Genomic DNA, 15,355 nt, shown 5'->3' on the forward strand with positions numbered 1-15,355 from the left:
GCATTAGATCGCCACCTGGTGTTAGGCTCGGATGATTGCATGTTGTCGTCTAGGAAGAAGTCTTTTGTAGTCACGAGATAGGTGACTCCTACCTTGGACGATAGTGTGCATGGGTATCGGCTCCAAACTTAGTTTGTTTCTCACCATGATGGGAAATGGAGTTTGTAGGAAGAAGAAAAGATGTCCATGCGTATATATCTAATTAAGATAGAACTGGAAGAGATACTGGCCCTGGGGAGGCGGAGGGCGCGTAAGAATCTGCAGCTCTACATGCCAATAACAGATGCATACTGGTAAGTATAATTTTCCATTCGAGGCATATGAGCTGCAGATCTTACACTGTGCATCGATTGTACAGCAGTGTCTCCCCTAGCGGTGGTCACCTGTATCTGTTGCAGCAGTTTGAAAGAGGGTTTTTAGGACAGCTTGGCCTACTGCAGCTTGCTGCTTCGCTTGCACATCAACACAATAGTGTTTAGTGAAGGTGCGTTGTAGACCATGTTGCTGCCTTGCAGATGTCTTCTAAGGGAATGTTCCCTATGAAAGCCATAGAGGCTCCTAGTTTGCGTGTGGAGTGCACTCATCCTGGGCTCCTCGCCCTCCGCCTGGGACGACTCCTGGTGGCCACCCGCCCTGGGCACCGCACCCAAACCGACGGACCACGCACGCAACCTGGGCTTCATCCTGGACTCCTCCCTCTCCATGACCAGACAAGTCAACGCCGTCTCCTCGTCATGCTTCAACATCCTGCGCATGCTACGGAAGATCTTCTGGTGGATCCCCACCGAGACCAGGAAGACTGTCACCCAGGCCCTCGTCACCAGCCGACTGGACTACGGCAACGCCCTCTACGCCGGAACCACCGCCAAGCTCCAGAAGAGACTCCAGCGGATCCAGAACGCCTCAGCCAGACTCATCCTCGACATCCCACGAAACAGCCACATCTCCGGACATCTGAGAGACCTGCACTGGCTCCTCGTCAACAAGAGAATCACCTTCCGTCTCCTCACCCACGCACACAAAGCCCTACACGACCAAGGCCCGAGCTACCTCAACAACCGAATCAACTTCTACGCTCCCAAGCGCCACCTCAGATCAACCAGCCACGCCCTCGCCGCCGTCCCCCGCATCCGAAGAGCGACAACAGGAGGAAGATCCTTCTCCTACCTGGCCGCCAAGACCTGGAATTCCCTCCCGACCGACCTGCGCCTGACCCAAGACCACCTCTCCTTCAGGAAGAAGCTCAAGACCTGGCTGTTCGAGCAGTAACGGCACCCCCCCCCTTCCCAGCGCCTTGAGACCCTACGGGTGAGTAGTGCGCTCTATAAATGTCTTGATTGATTGATTGATTGATTGATTGACTCTAGGAGGAACTGTTAATGTACGTTTTGCTTTTTGATAGCAGATTTGTATACATTTTACAATCCACCTTGCAATTCCAGATTTAGAGATGGGGTTGCCCTTATGTGGTGGAGAGAAAGCTACAAACAATTGCTTTGTTTTGCGAAAGGATTTGGTCCTATCTATATAATAGAGGAGAGCTCTTTTAACATCTAGTGTGTGTAGAGCTCTTTCTGCTACAGACTCTGGGTTTTGGAAAAACACCGGTAACTCTACAGATTGATTTAAATGAAACTGAGTAATGACTTTTGGAAGGAATTTGGGATTTGTTCTGAGAACCACTTTATTACGGTGTAATTGTAAAAATGGATCTTGTAAAGTGAAACCTTGAATCTCACTAACTCTCCTAAGAGAGGTAATAGCTACTAGAAAAGATGTTTTCCATGTGAGGAATTGCAGTTCACATGTGTAGAGGTTCAAAAGGTGGTCCAATGAGCCTTGTAAGAACAATATTTAGGTTCCACACTGGAGATGGTGGTAACCTGGGAGGAATGATTCTTTTCAATCCTTCCATAAATGCTTTAATAGCAGGCACTCTAAATAAAGACAGATGTTGTCTATTTTGTAAATATGCTGCAATTGCTGCCAGATGTAGGCGTATTGATGAATATGCAAAGTTACATCTTTGTAAATGTATAAGGTAGCAAATTATATTTTGGATGGAAGCATCTAGGGGGTCAATTTGGTTATTGTTGCAGTAAATGGCAAATCTTTTCCATTTAGCAGCATAGCAAGCTCTAGTAGTAGGTCTCCTCGCTTCTTTAATGATATTCATACAGTCTGGTGGTAGGTTAAGATAACCAAACTCTAAGATCTCAGGAGCCAGATCGCCTGATTCAGTTGGCTTGGGTCTGGATGTCTGATGTCTCCATGGTTCTGCGTTAGCAGGGATGGTGTCAGACGTAGGTTTTGGTGTGGAACGAGGGATAGTTCTAGCAGAGTAGTAGACCACGGTTGGCGTGCCCATGTGGGAGCTACTAAAATCATTTTGAGCGACTGTTGTCATAGCTTGCGCACTATTAGTGGTATTAGTGGTAGTGGCAGAAAAGCGCACGCAAATCTGTCTGACCAGTTCATCCATATCGCATTGACCTTGGACCACGGGTGTGGAAACCTGGCGGCGAAGGTTGGGCATTTTCCGTTTTCGTATGTGGCGAACAGATCTATTTCTGGATGACCCCACTTGTGAAATAATGGTTGAAGAACTTGCGGATGTAGTTCCCATTCGTGAATTTGTTGTGTCTGTCGACTTAACAGAACTGCTATCTGATTGCGAACTCCTGGAAGGTGTTCTGCTAACAGATATACGTTTTGTGGAATGGCCCATCTCCAAATGTTCTGTGCAAGCTGGGACAGCTGTAGAGAGTGTGTCCCCCCCCCTCTTTTTGTATATAGTACATGGCTGTCATGTTGTCCGTCCGGATTAAGACAGCTTTGTTTTGTAATTCAAATGTTTTGAGCGCTAAGAATATTGCTAGCAGCTCTAGTTGATTGATATGGAACGTTCTTTGTTGAATGGTCTATTGCCCTCGAGTTGTATAATGTAGGAGATGGGCTCCCCATCCTGTGAGAGATGCGTCTGCTGTAAGTACTATTTGTGGAACAGGTTCGAGGAACGGCCGCCCTTTTGTTAAGTTTTTGGTGTTCCACCACTGCAGAGAGCGATATGTGCGGCTGTCTACCAACACCAGGTCTGTTAGTTGTCCTTGAGCCTGATTCCACGGTTGTGCTAGACATTCCTGTAACAGACGCATTTGCAGTCTTGCATATGGTACAATAAAGATGCAAGATGCCATCATGCCTATTAGTCTCAAGAACACTCTGGCTGGAAGAGAGTGTTGATGTTGAACCTTTGTGACTAAGGCTTGAATGATCTGTATCCTTGCTGGACTGGGATACGCTAGAGCTGTAGACGAGTTTATTGTAGCCCCTAAATATTGATGTACATGAGAGGGCTGTAGGTGCGACTTGGTGTAGTTGATTGTGAACCCTAAGTCGTGCAAAGTTTGAATTGTTTGATGTGTGTGTTGGACACACTGATTGAATGATTTGGCTTTTATGAGCTAATCGTCTAGATATGGGATGACATGTATCTGTTGTCTTCTGAGATGTGCTGCTACTACTGCTAAAGTAATAGGGTAAAAGTACCTTCAAAGGATTTTACTGATAGTTTTTTGTGTTATTTAATAAAATTTAGATCAAGACCCCAATTCAGTGGTGGTCTACATTCAAACATATAAATCGTTATTGTTCGTTCAAGTTTAAGCAGTGCTAACAGTCCCAATATGTGATCAAATCCGAAAAAAGCAAGAGAACGGGTGTATATAGAAACAAGCATTTACAATGCAATAGGGCTCGCAGCATTAAAGTTTGAGTTATTGGCATTGTGTATGACAATGAATTGCATAAAATGTTTAGCAAACTTTGAATTGGTGAGCAGTGAGAGTGTGTGCAAGAGTATGCTGTTCTTGAAAGCAGTGTGGTAGAGAGTGCAGGAATTTGGGTGACCTGAGCAATGTGGATGATGCACCTCACGCACGGGGCGGATACAGTTATTATTCACACAGCTCTGATGATGTGCGCGCGCACCCACTCTGCGCACGCACCCACTCTGCGCACGCACCCACTCTGCGCACGCACCCACTCTGCGCACGCACCCACTCTGCGCACGCACCCACTCTGCGCACGCACCCACTCTGCGCACGCACCCACTCTGCGCACGCACCCACTCTGCGCACGCACCCACTCTGCGCACGCACCCACTCTGCGCACGCACCCACTCTGCGCACGCACCCACTCTGCGCACGCACCCACTCTGCGCACGCACCCACTCTGCGCACGCACCCACTCTGCGCACACACCCACTCTGCGCACACACCCACTCTGCGCACACACCCACTCTGCGCACACACCCACTCTGCGCACACACCCACTCTGCGCACACACCCACTCTGCGCACACACCCACTCTGCGCACACACCCACTCTGCGCACACACCCACTCTGCGCACACACCCACTCTGCGCACACACCCACTCTGCACACACCCACTCTGCACACACCCACTCTGCACACACCCACTCTGCACACACCCACTCTGCACACACCCACTCTGCACACACACACTCTGCACACACTCACTCTGCACACACTCACTCTGCACACACTCACTCTGCACACACTCACTCTGCACACACTCACTCTGCACACACTCACTCACTAAAAGTGCATAATTGATAATAGATACTGTATACTTTTTACCCAACAAAATATAAAAAACAATATCATTTACAATGCTAATAGCTTTAAACAATGTCACTGCGAGACCTATTGCATTGGAAATGTTTGATTTCTAATACATGGTATGTGTTGCATTTCTTTTGAGCGAACTATGACGCTCTACGTTTCATTTTGTATTCTTCTGCCCGTTTTTTAAGGAATTGCCTTCGATTTAGCGCTCATAGTTCCAGAAAGACTTCTCACAAAGTGCTTGGTAGATGCACCACATAATCATACTTCGAAAGTAAAGTCACTGATCAGTGTGTAGTAATGTTATGTTTGAAAGATAACTATGCACTAACAATTTGCTGTTCCTGTACAACTCTAGAGATAACCACTGTGGCTGAACAGGAAACTCTGATCATGATACCTGGGCTCAAAGGGCATGTTAGTTAACTAGTCACCCAGACTGATCAGGAAAAAAAACGGATTTAGCCCACTGTATTTCGCTTTCCGTAACTGCAAAATCTGCATGCATGTAGAAGCGATACAATTCAGAGTGAGCCCAAAACAAATGAAACATACGTTGTGTGCAGCTTAATAGACTAAAATATTGTAATATTATTGACAAATTGTGCATACTAAAAATGTATGCCCCTTGCTTTACTTGAGACAAAGTGAGTTTGGTTACAAAAATAAAAGATTGTCCCCGCCGCCGCCCAGCCCGCAGTAGGAAGTCAGGCAGGCCGGGGGCGGGACAACAGGAACTCACCGAACTTCCTCCGGAGGAGAGGAGCCCCGCCCGCGGCACCAGAGCACCTACCGGAGGAGTGCTGAAGGGAGCGAGGCTCCCGCCTGGAAGAGAGAGTCTCGCCGGTGCAAGAAGCCAGGTGACGGCCTTCACCCGCAACAGGAGTCCCGGTGAGTGCGAGCATCAGGAGGGGGGTCCCAAGTGTGATGTGTGTGCCCGTGGTCCCAAGTTAGCGCATGCGTTTGTGTTAGAGCAGCTTTCCAGGAAACAGGAGCTGGCCACAGCGAGCGCGTTCTCGTGCGCGTGGCCTGCTCAAATCGCCTTCTGGCAGAGGAAATGCGCGCGGCCAGGTGCAGTCTCCTGGAAAGCTGCCTCGCTAACAAAAGGGTCTCTGGCGAGACCGCGCTTTCGCGCGGTTAACGCCATGAGCCCTAAAAAGATGTATTTTTTATGTATCATTCATCAAATAGGGTACTGAAAGGTATATCAACAATGTTACAAGAAGTACATGATACAGAAACAAAGCAACTTTATTGTAGCAATTGTGTGCGCTTTTCTTCTTTGTTGTGATAAATACAAAAAAGTGGAAGAAAAAGCGTTGGGTCGACGTTTCGGTCTCTAGAAATTGATTGCAGAGACCATCTTCAGGACAAAACGAAGATATACAGGTAGACCCCTTTATAATGTGCAGAATGCTCGTTTTTTCTAACAGTCTGTCAATGATGGTTCCAACTGATGCTAGCAAGAGGTCACGATTGATTAGACTCGACTAAGAGAGGTTCATAGACTATTGACAACACTAGCGATAAACACGATGAGCTGCTTTAAAAAACTAAGGTTCATAGACCATCAGCAACACTAGCGATAAACAGGACGAGCTGCTTTCAAAAAATAAAGCCTTTTGAATTTATACATCTTTGAAGACAGTGAGCTCTATACAACTCAACATTGCTTCAAGTCCATCTAAAGTTACAAGACCAATTGGAAACTATTTTCATCAGTTGGAACCATCATTGACAGACTGTTAGAAATAACGAGCATTCTGCACATTATAGATGGGTCTACCTGTATATCTTAGTTTTGTCCTGAAGATGGTCTCGGCAATCAATTTCTAGAGACCGAAACGTCGACCAACGATTTTTCTTCCACTTTTTTGTATTTATCACAACAAAGAAGAAAAGCGCACACAATTGCTACAATTAAGTTGTTTTGTTTCTGTATCATGTTCTTCTTGTAACATTCTTGATATACCTTTCAGTACCCTATTTGATGAATGATACATAAAAAATACATTTTTTCTATATACACCCGTTCTCTTGCTTTTTTCTGATTTGATCACATATTGTGACTGTTAGCACTGCTTAAACTTGAACGAACAATAACGATTTATATGTTAGATTGTAGACCACCACTGAATTGGGTCTTGATCTACATTTTATTAAATAACACAAAAAACTATCAGTAAAATCCCTTGAAGGTACTTTTACCCTATTACTTTATCTGGCCCGAACCCTCAAGGGTATATTGGGTTGCCCATTTGTAATATATTGCTACTACTGCTAGGCACTTTGTGAACACTCTTGGTGCAGTTGTTACCCCGAATGGAAGGACTTTGAATTGATAATGCTGTCCTTCCAGTACAAACCTCAGATACTTCCTGTGAGAAGGATGTATGGGAATGTGGAAGTAGGCGTCCTTTAGATCTAGTGTTGTAAGGAAGTCGCCTTGTTGCAGCAATGGGAGCACTTGTTGTAAAGTGATCATATGAAAATGATCTGAGTGTATATATTGATTGAGGGGCCTGAGGTCGAGAATCGGTCTTAGTGTCTCGTACTTTTTGGGTATTAGAAAATACAGCAAGTAAACCCCTGTTCTTTGATGTTGTAAAGGAACTATTTCTATTGAGTCCTTTTGAAGAAGTGATAGGACTTCTTGTTTGAGCAGTATAAAATGTTCTGCAGACATTGGACGCTGCCTGGGTGGTATGTGTGGAGGGGTAGCTGTAAGTTCGAGGCAGTAGCCATATTGGATAATTTGTCTTACCCACCTGTCTGTTGTGATGGAATTCCGGACAGGTAGGAACTGTGTTAGTCTGCTCCCCACAGGAGTGGAGTGCTGTTGGGGGAGCAGAGGGTAGTCACTGTTTTGTGGATGAAGAGGTTCGATTATTGTTGTTACCTCAACCTCTTCCTTTATTGTTGTTGACTCTATAGCCTCCTCTGAAATATCCTTTACTGGAGTATGTCTGTGTCATGGATTTGAAGGAAGATGTATTGCCTGCTCCAGTCTGTTTGGAGCCTCCTCTATAGAAGGAGCGACGAAAAGAGCCTCTAGCTTGTGTGGATTGCAAAGCTCCCCTAGATTTGGCTGTATCAGTATCTTTCTTCATTTTCTGAAGTGCTGTATCTACCTCTGGTCCAAACAATTGATGTTGGTTGAATGGCTGATGTATGATGGTAGTTTGCACTTCCTGCTTAAATCCTGAAATGTGTAGCCACGCATGACGTCTAAGTAGGACACTAGTGTTTGCAGCTCTATATGCAGTGGCTGCTACATCAAGTGCGCACTTGATTGAGGCATTTGAAATTAACTTGCCTTCTTGTATAAGGTCGTTTGCCTGCGCCTTATATTGGTCAGGTAGATGTTGTAGTAATGTCTCTAACTGATCATAGTGAGCCCTGTCATATCTTGTAAGGAGGGCTTGTGTGTTATCTATATACCATGTACTGGTAGCTTGTGCAGCTATCCTTTGGCCTGAAGCATCTATCACCTTAGATTCTTTATCAGGGGGTGGTGCTTCAACGAATGTCTGAATTTTCTCTTTTTCTAGCATTTGACACAACTAGGGAATCTAAGGGTAGCTGTCCTTTAATGTAGGCAGGATCCCCAGGAGAAGGCCTGTACTTTTTTCTCAATTAAAGGGTTTAGAATCCTAGCACGGAGAGGATCTTTAAATACTTATGGAGCATGTTTGATGACCCCTTTAATCATAGGAAGAATTTGAACAGACCTTTGTGATTGTTCAAACGTATCTAATAAAAAGTCTTCCTCTGCCTCATCTGAATGCATGGTGACCCCATGATCAATGGCAGCCCTATTCAGTAAGTGCCCAAAACCAATATTGTCTTCTGGGGGAGAAGGTTTTAATGGATATGAATGTGGGTCATGAATATCTGGCACATCTTGTGGGTTTGGGTACTCCCAATCAGGCTCCTCAACAGGGTAGGGAAAAGGCTCATCTGGGTCTACCCCTCCCCCTATGCTATACTCATCATCATTTGGAGGTGTATGTGGTGAAGAATGAGGAGGAGAGTTTTCAGGTGAAATGTTAAGAGGAACAGGAGATGAAGGAGAAGGAAGTATAGGAGAAGAAGGGTGCATAGGAGATATGGCAGAGTCCTTCTTGACAGGCACTGCAGGTGTAGATGCTGTGTCGGATTTCCTCTTCCTGTGTGGTGTAGTGGATACATGACCTGTCTTTGGGTCAACGTAGATCTTCTTTTGTAGAGAATCAGGTTGGAAAAGGTCTTCTGCTTGCGGAAACTTTGCCGGCGGCGATTTTTTCGGTTCTGGGCGCGGTTGCTGCTTGTCTTTAGCCTTAGGAGTTGTTACGGTGTCCTTTGGCGTAGATTTCGGCACCGAAGGTATTCATTTCAGAGTCGTAGGCTGTTTCGAGGGCTTGAGCGCATCGGAATCAGGCCTTGTAGGTTTCGGTACCGAAGATATTGGCTTCGGAGTGGAAGCTGGTCTCGTCTGCCTCGAGGTGTCAGACTCTGACTTCATAGTTTTGTCTTTACAAGTCGACGGTTTCGGAGCCGGGACTTCTTTCGGTTTCAGTGCCAAGGGAGCTGGTGGGATTGGCACGTGCAGCTTGCTAGGTAAGGAGCTACCGGAAGGTTTGAGTATTTTCTTCAGAGCCGGGCTCGATGGCGGGGCTTTCGAAGTGTTTTTTCGGTCGCGACTGGGTCTCGTAGGCGGAGTGTTGACCTTTGCCTTCGATTTGGGTGGTGGTCTGGGGCAGGGGCAGTAGTACTCACGCGCTGAACCAATGGTATGGAGTCATCAGAGTAGTCTGCCTCGTATACGATTTGGAGATAGTCTGAATCTTCTTCGGGAACGAGCGGAACTTCTTCGTCGAAGATATCCACCGGTTCCGGAGCTGATCTCTGCATGTCGTGTCGACGGGCCCTCCAATCTCGAATGGTCTTTTTCGATCGAAAGGACGGACAGGCTGTACAGCTGGATTCGTTGTGTTCTGGCGACAAGCACAGATTACAGACCTTGTGATGGTCACTGTGTGGAAACTTTGCTCCACACTCGGGGCATCTTTTGAATGTCGTCCTTTCCACGAGGTGTAGGCCTCACGGCGTGGATAGGCCCAACGGCCCCGCTTCGACGACGGGAATCGAGCTAATGGAGTCGAGACGCCGTTGTCGATATCGAAAGTAGTTTGTTGAAGTTTGAGTACGTTTTTACACGGTGAAGTACTTGAAAAGTAACCGGAGCGGAAAAGTTTCATCCGAACCCAGTGGCGGAAAAAAACTATCCAAGGATAGAGCCGATGCCCATGAGCACTATCGTCTAAGGGAGGAGTCACCTACTTCGTGACTACAAAAGACTTCTTCCAAGACGACAACAACATGCAATCATCCGAGCCCAACACCAGGTGGCGATCTAATGCACAGTGTAAGATCTGCAGCTCATATGCCTTGAACACTCAAGTTATTGGCCATCACCTTGTTTGTTTGCAACAGCCTCTAACTCTGAACATCCTCATGATTATTTGGATCCAGGCAATGAACCACAGCTGAGTTTGGCTATAGGCCAGTGTTAAAGGCCTCATCTTCAGACTCCTCAGTGACTAAATGTTGTAGGGGTGCTGGGCGATATCTTACTCGGTGGGAAAGTCTGCTCAAGCAATAATGGCACTGGGATGCCTTGTTCTGAAATTAGTCTAACTTTGGCAGCTTCCAGTGGTTGTTTAACCAACTGAATGTTTTGTCAATGGAGGAGACATCAGTGATGACAGAGTTGTAAATAAGTTCATCATCAAGGAGGTCATCATAGATGGTGGCGTAATTTCATGGTTGGCATCCACCACAGAAAGTAGCAGATTTGCCAACTGTGTTCTAGTCATCAATGGTCTTTTATTTGTTGACTGAGCCACCATTGCCAATTCCATTGTCAGTGCACTTAGATGAGAGTTCTGATTTTTTTCTTCAACGACATAGCATGTTCAGACATGGGCCTCTCAGAGTTAGGCTTTGATGAAGTATTTCAGTGGAACCTTCCACCTCCGTTGATGGGCTGTAACTCCTAGACATCTTGCATGAAACTTCTGAGAAATCTCCTGAAGACAGGAGGTTGCTCTATCTAGGATGAAAAAAGTTTCAAGGTTTGAAGAAGTTGTTTCCTAGAAGGTGGACTTATCTGAAAAATATTGAGTTGATGTCAGGGGTACTCCCTCCACAAATGACTGCAAAAGAAAGAAGAGGTATGATGGCCTCTGGAGTAGTGATGTTTCTTGTACTTTCGCCTGATTGGCACAAGTTTTCAAATAAGGTTAGTGGGTTATTAAACTAACATCTTTAAAGTGTTCCAAGTTAGGTTTTGTTGACATAATTCTATCTTATTACTGCAGAGGGCCTCCCAGTTCGACAACATGCCTGATTCAAGAATGTGAATCTATAAAGGATCCAGTGGCGGACAAATTAATGTTACTGTCTGCAGATGGGTATTCTTGTAGTAGCGCTTCAATCTTGCAAGAGGGGGCATATATATACACATATATATATATACACATATACATACATATATATATACATATATATACACATACATATATACATATACACACACACACACACACACACACACACACACACACACACACACACAGAGAGAGAGAGGAAGGGCCAATCTTGAAGTATGATTTATTGCACAAGAATGTCGTTTCAAGGGTTGATGTAAATGAAATTAATTACTTGAAACTACCTGTTAAAGCATGAAGCTCTGCATAATAAGGTAGCAAAATTCACTAGCTATATGTTCAAGGGGCAAGGAAAATAAATCACATACAAGATACATTTTTGACAGGCAAGTATTCACGCAAGATGTAGATCCTTAACCACTCCGAAACGGTGAGGAAAAGAAATGATATACACAGAAAGGGTAGTGGACAGAAAAATAGTTTTCCAACAAATGCAAAATAAGATGGCTGATTTTGGTTAACACAGTAGTTGAAACAGGAGCACTGGTAGACTAGAAGCTTAACCTTTAATTGACTGACGTACTGAAAAACCACAATGTGCAACTGTAATCATCAGACCCAACTTACTTGCCATCATCCGCGTGGTAAGCGACGGAATCGGGCAGCCATCCTGGCTGATGGTCCAAACTGTAGTACTGGGGTACCAGTCCAACTGCAATGGTTCCTCTCACACCGCTATCCACAATGGACACCTGGAATACATTAGTACCAAACACTGGATGAGCAGAAGAGCCTACAGCAGATGTAGGCTAAAGCCCAACGCGATCTGATCAATAAGCCTCAAACCGTACAATTAATCTAATGGCTGGAAATGAGGGGAGATGGCAGAACTACTTAAGTGTGCTACCACGTGGCAGCGAGGTAGCATATAGGTGGTAACATTTTCATGCGAGTCGTTATGTGATATCAGAAAAGATCCACCATGAAAGGAGGCTAAGTAAAATCAAAGCTCTAGTGTGACTTCATTTTTTTCTAGTGAATGTAAATAGTGGAAAATTGACTGCATTAAAAACAGGTTGCACAAGGTTCCTTCATACAATGCAAAATGGGTTCAAACATTTTAAGGTTTCCGAGAACAATCCCTACATATGGTACATGCAGCTGCAGCGGGTTAGCCTTCCAGCATACAATGCAAAGGTACACATTTGACAGTGATACAAGTCTTGCAGACAAGCACAAGAGGAAACAGCAGACAGCAGTAGAGCAGGTCTCAGCAACAAGCAACACTGGTAATGGCAGTACAAGTGTCACTCACTAAGTGGTAAAGGGTTCAGCTGCATTGCTAGAGCAAAGCCATCAGCAAAACAAAATGCCTCCAGACACAAAGGAATAGATATTGCATTTACATTAGCAGGGCAAGTTTCTCCCACACACAAAACTAAGTGCATTAGAGGACTGGCGGCACATGTTTTTCTAGAACACAAAATGTACACGTAGCACTGCAACCTTTCCTTCTGAAATACAGGTATTGCAAAGGCAGAAGCATTACAGAGAGTCCAAACACTCAGAATCTTAGAAGAACTATAGCAGAAGCAGCTTTAAGTACATGCTTCATCTCACTCAGGGTGAGGTCTGTCAGATAAACTGAGGGTCACCATAACAACCTTATATGCCAACAAATGTAATCCACAAGTGGTGGCCAGAAAGATAGGGCATCCTTCACAGTTTTTTAGTTGAAGCCCCCAATAAAACAGAGGGTTGGTATTTCCATGAATATAATGTATTATCAAGGAACGCAAGTCCTTAATGAATAGCTGCAAACAAATAACAAGCGCGCGCCTGGGGAAGCTTCATGCTCCAGTACACAACATGCATTATGAGAAATCAGATTGGTCAAGAGAGTTTGTTCTAACACAATAGGTTTCGTGTAATAAATGACTCGACCTAAAAACTGGGTAACTTTAAGCTCGTACTGACCAAGGTATAGAGGGGCAGATCATGGAAATGTGACACAGGGTAACAAGGAGGGGGGGGGGGGTATGACCTTTAAGAGCGCTGATGTAGTATAGCACTAACTCTTTAAAAGTGCATCATTTGGAGGGGCATCCCCAATGATCAGAAGTTCATATTCAGTGGTCTATAGCTGGTACATAATAGCTGGAACATAAGAGTAAAATGATTTCTTAGGGAGCACAATACAACATAATTTTTAATTCCACAGGTGGGGGGGGGAATGCTTAAATCGATTAACTGAAAAGAATTTTACGTTGTCAACTAAATATTTATATAGTATGTGACACATGCATTTTTTGTAACTGGAAATTCACAATTTAAAATATGTTTTTTAGAGTAAAAGACTTTCTTCAGACCAAACAATGCCATAGCTCCTTCCTGAAGCAGGACTAAAACCAGTCATCTGAACATAGCACAGAGGAAAACAGTTTTCAGTTTTGGGAAGCATTTGAAATTGTTAGACCCTGTTTTTTTCTTTAGATATTATTTGCCTCATTACAGACAGCTAAACAGACTAGTCCCAGACTAGAGCTCCACAACGTCAGTCGACATGGCTGCCCCCCACCCCCCCCCCCGCGCATTTTACTGCCCGACGCCTAATTCCCAGTAACAATCTGCTTTTCATTTAAACTGTTTTGTTTGTATTTAGTAGTTGCTCCCATCGCTTAGGCTGCGACCACTTCATCTCAGGACCAACCAATGCCCCCCAGCTCCACACAAAGAAACTGGAAAAAGATATCAGAAGACCAGTGGAACAGTGTTCCCAACTCCCACTTCCCAGACATAATATCCAACCCAGAGCAGGCTATAAAGAACATCTCCCAGTGGATAACAGAACGCGCTAACACGATCGCCCCGCCATGCCACCCAAATCCAAAAGGCTAGGCCAGAAGAACCAGCTGGTTCACCGCAGAGCTGATATCCACCAATCGTCACTGCCGCCAACTCAAAAGGAAGTGGCCCACCAGCAAAGAGACCACCTTCAAGACAGTACTCAACCAGTACCAGCGCCTCCTGAAAGAAACAAAGATCTCCCTAGCAGACCTTCCCCATGAAGAGCCCTGAAAGCAATGCACAGGTCCTTAAACTGTATACGCTTAATAGGTAACCAGTGGGAAGGAGAAAGGGCAGCTGATACGGATTCTCTTTAGGATATACCAAGTAAAAGGCCAGCGGCTGAGTTCTGTAGGACCTGAAGCTTATTCAGACTTTTTTTCTTATATTTACGAAATGAGCATTTGCATAGTCATTTTTTGAGAGTATCAGAGCGGAAATTACAGTTTTCTGCAGGTCTTTCGGAATGAAGGTAAATATCCTTCTTAAAAGTCTCATAATAAAAGGAGGTAGATTTGACTGCATTTACATGCCCTTCGAAGGTCAGTTGATTGTCAAAGATAACTCCAAGATTTTTTTACCTTCGTAACTGGCAACGGAAGTTGACCAAGTTCAGGTGGCCACCAGTCTTGGGACCAAAAGGAAGGGTCCTTCCCAAAGATCAGTACCTCAGACTTACATGAATTCAACTTTAAGCCATTTTAGCCCGTCCATTTTCCGATCTCCTGCATACAGTTGTAAAAACGCTTAGCTGTCTCTGAAATATTAGATGATATTGAGATCACTAATTGGGTATCATCTGCATAGGTGACTGCAGAGAGCCCAAAAGATCTAATAGGTTTGGCCAAATTGGCTACATAAATGTTAAAAAGGGTCAGGGTAAGAGACGAACCCTGGGGGACGCCGCATGGAAGAGAGAAGGACGAGGATTTAAAGTGGTCAGTTGCAACAAACTGAATTCTGTCTGAATAAAAGGATTTGACCAAAGCGAGGGCTTTGTCTTTTACCCCAATATCCTCCAGCCTATTCAGCAGCATTTGGTGGTTTACAGTTTCAAATACAGCCTAGAGGTCCAGTAGGATCAACACTGCACTACCACCCACATCCAGCGTCAATCTAATCTTTTCTGAGACACTTATCAAAGCCAATTCTGTACTGTGATGTTTCCTAAATCCGAGTTGGCAAGGGTCTAGGTGGCTCTGGTCCTCAATGAAGGCTGTCACCTGCAAATGAATAGCTTTTTGGATTATTTTCGCCAAAAGGGGCAATCTAGAAATGGGACAGTAGTTCCCAGGAACTAGGTTAGCTTTTTTAATTACAGGAAGAATGTAAGCTTTCTTCCAGACACTGGGAATTTTTTCTGACAATCAAAAGAAAAAGAATTCTGTTAGGTGTTCCGAAATAGTGTCAGCTACTAAATGAATCTTT

At 44.8% G+C, this 15,355-nt stretch overlaps 1 protein-coding gene across 2 annotated transcripts in view; it reads right to left on the reverse strand.

The window, feature by feature from the left end:
• The window catches only part of SPRYD3 (SPRY domain containing 3), a 686,433-nt gene that overhangs the window by 530,079 nt on the left and 140,999 nt on the right, over positions 1-15,355 (reverse strand). For both annotated transcript variants that reach the window (XM_078687310.1, XM_078687302.1), the window contains exon 4: positions 11,708-11,832. In XM_078687310.1, coding sequence (XP_078543436.1) covers positions 11,708-11,832 — 125 coding nt within the window. The remainder of the gene's footprint in view (positions 1-11,707; positions 11,833-15,355) is intronic.

Source organism: Lissotriton helveticus, chromosome 1_1, assembly GCF_964261635.1.
Source record: "Lissotriton helveticus chromosome 1_1, aLisHel1.1, whole genome shotgun sequence".
Lineage (NCBI taxonomy): Eukaryota > Metazoa > Chordata > Amphibia > Caudata > Salamandridae > Lissotriton > Lissotriton helveticus.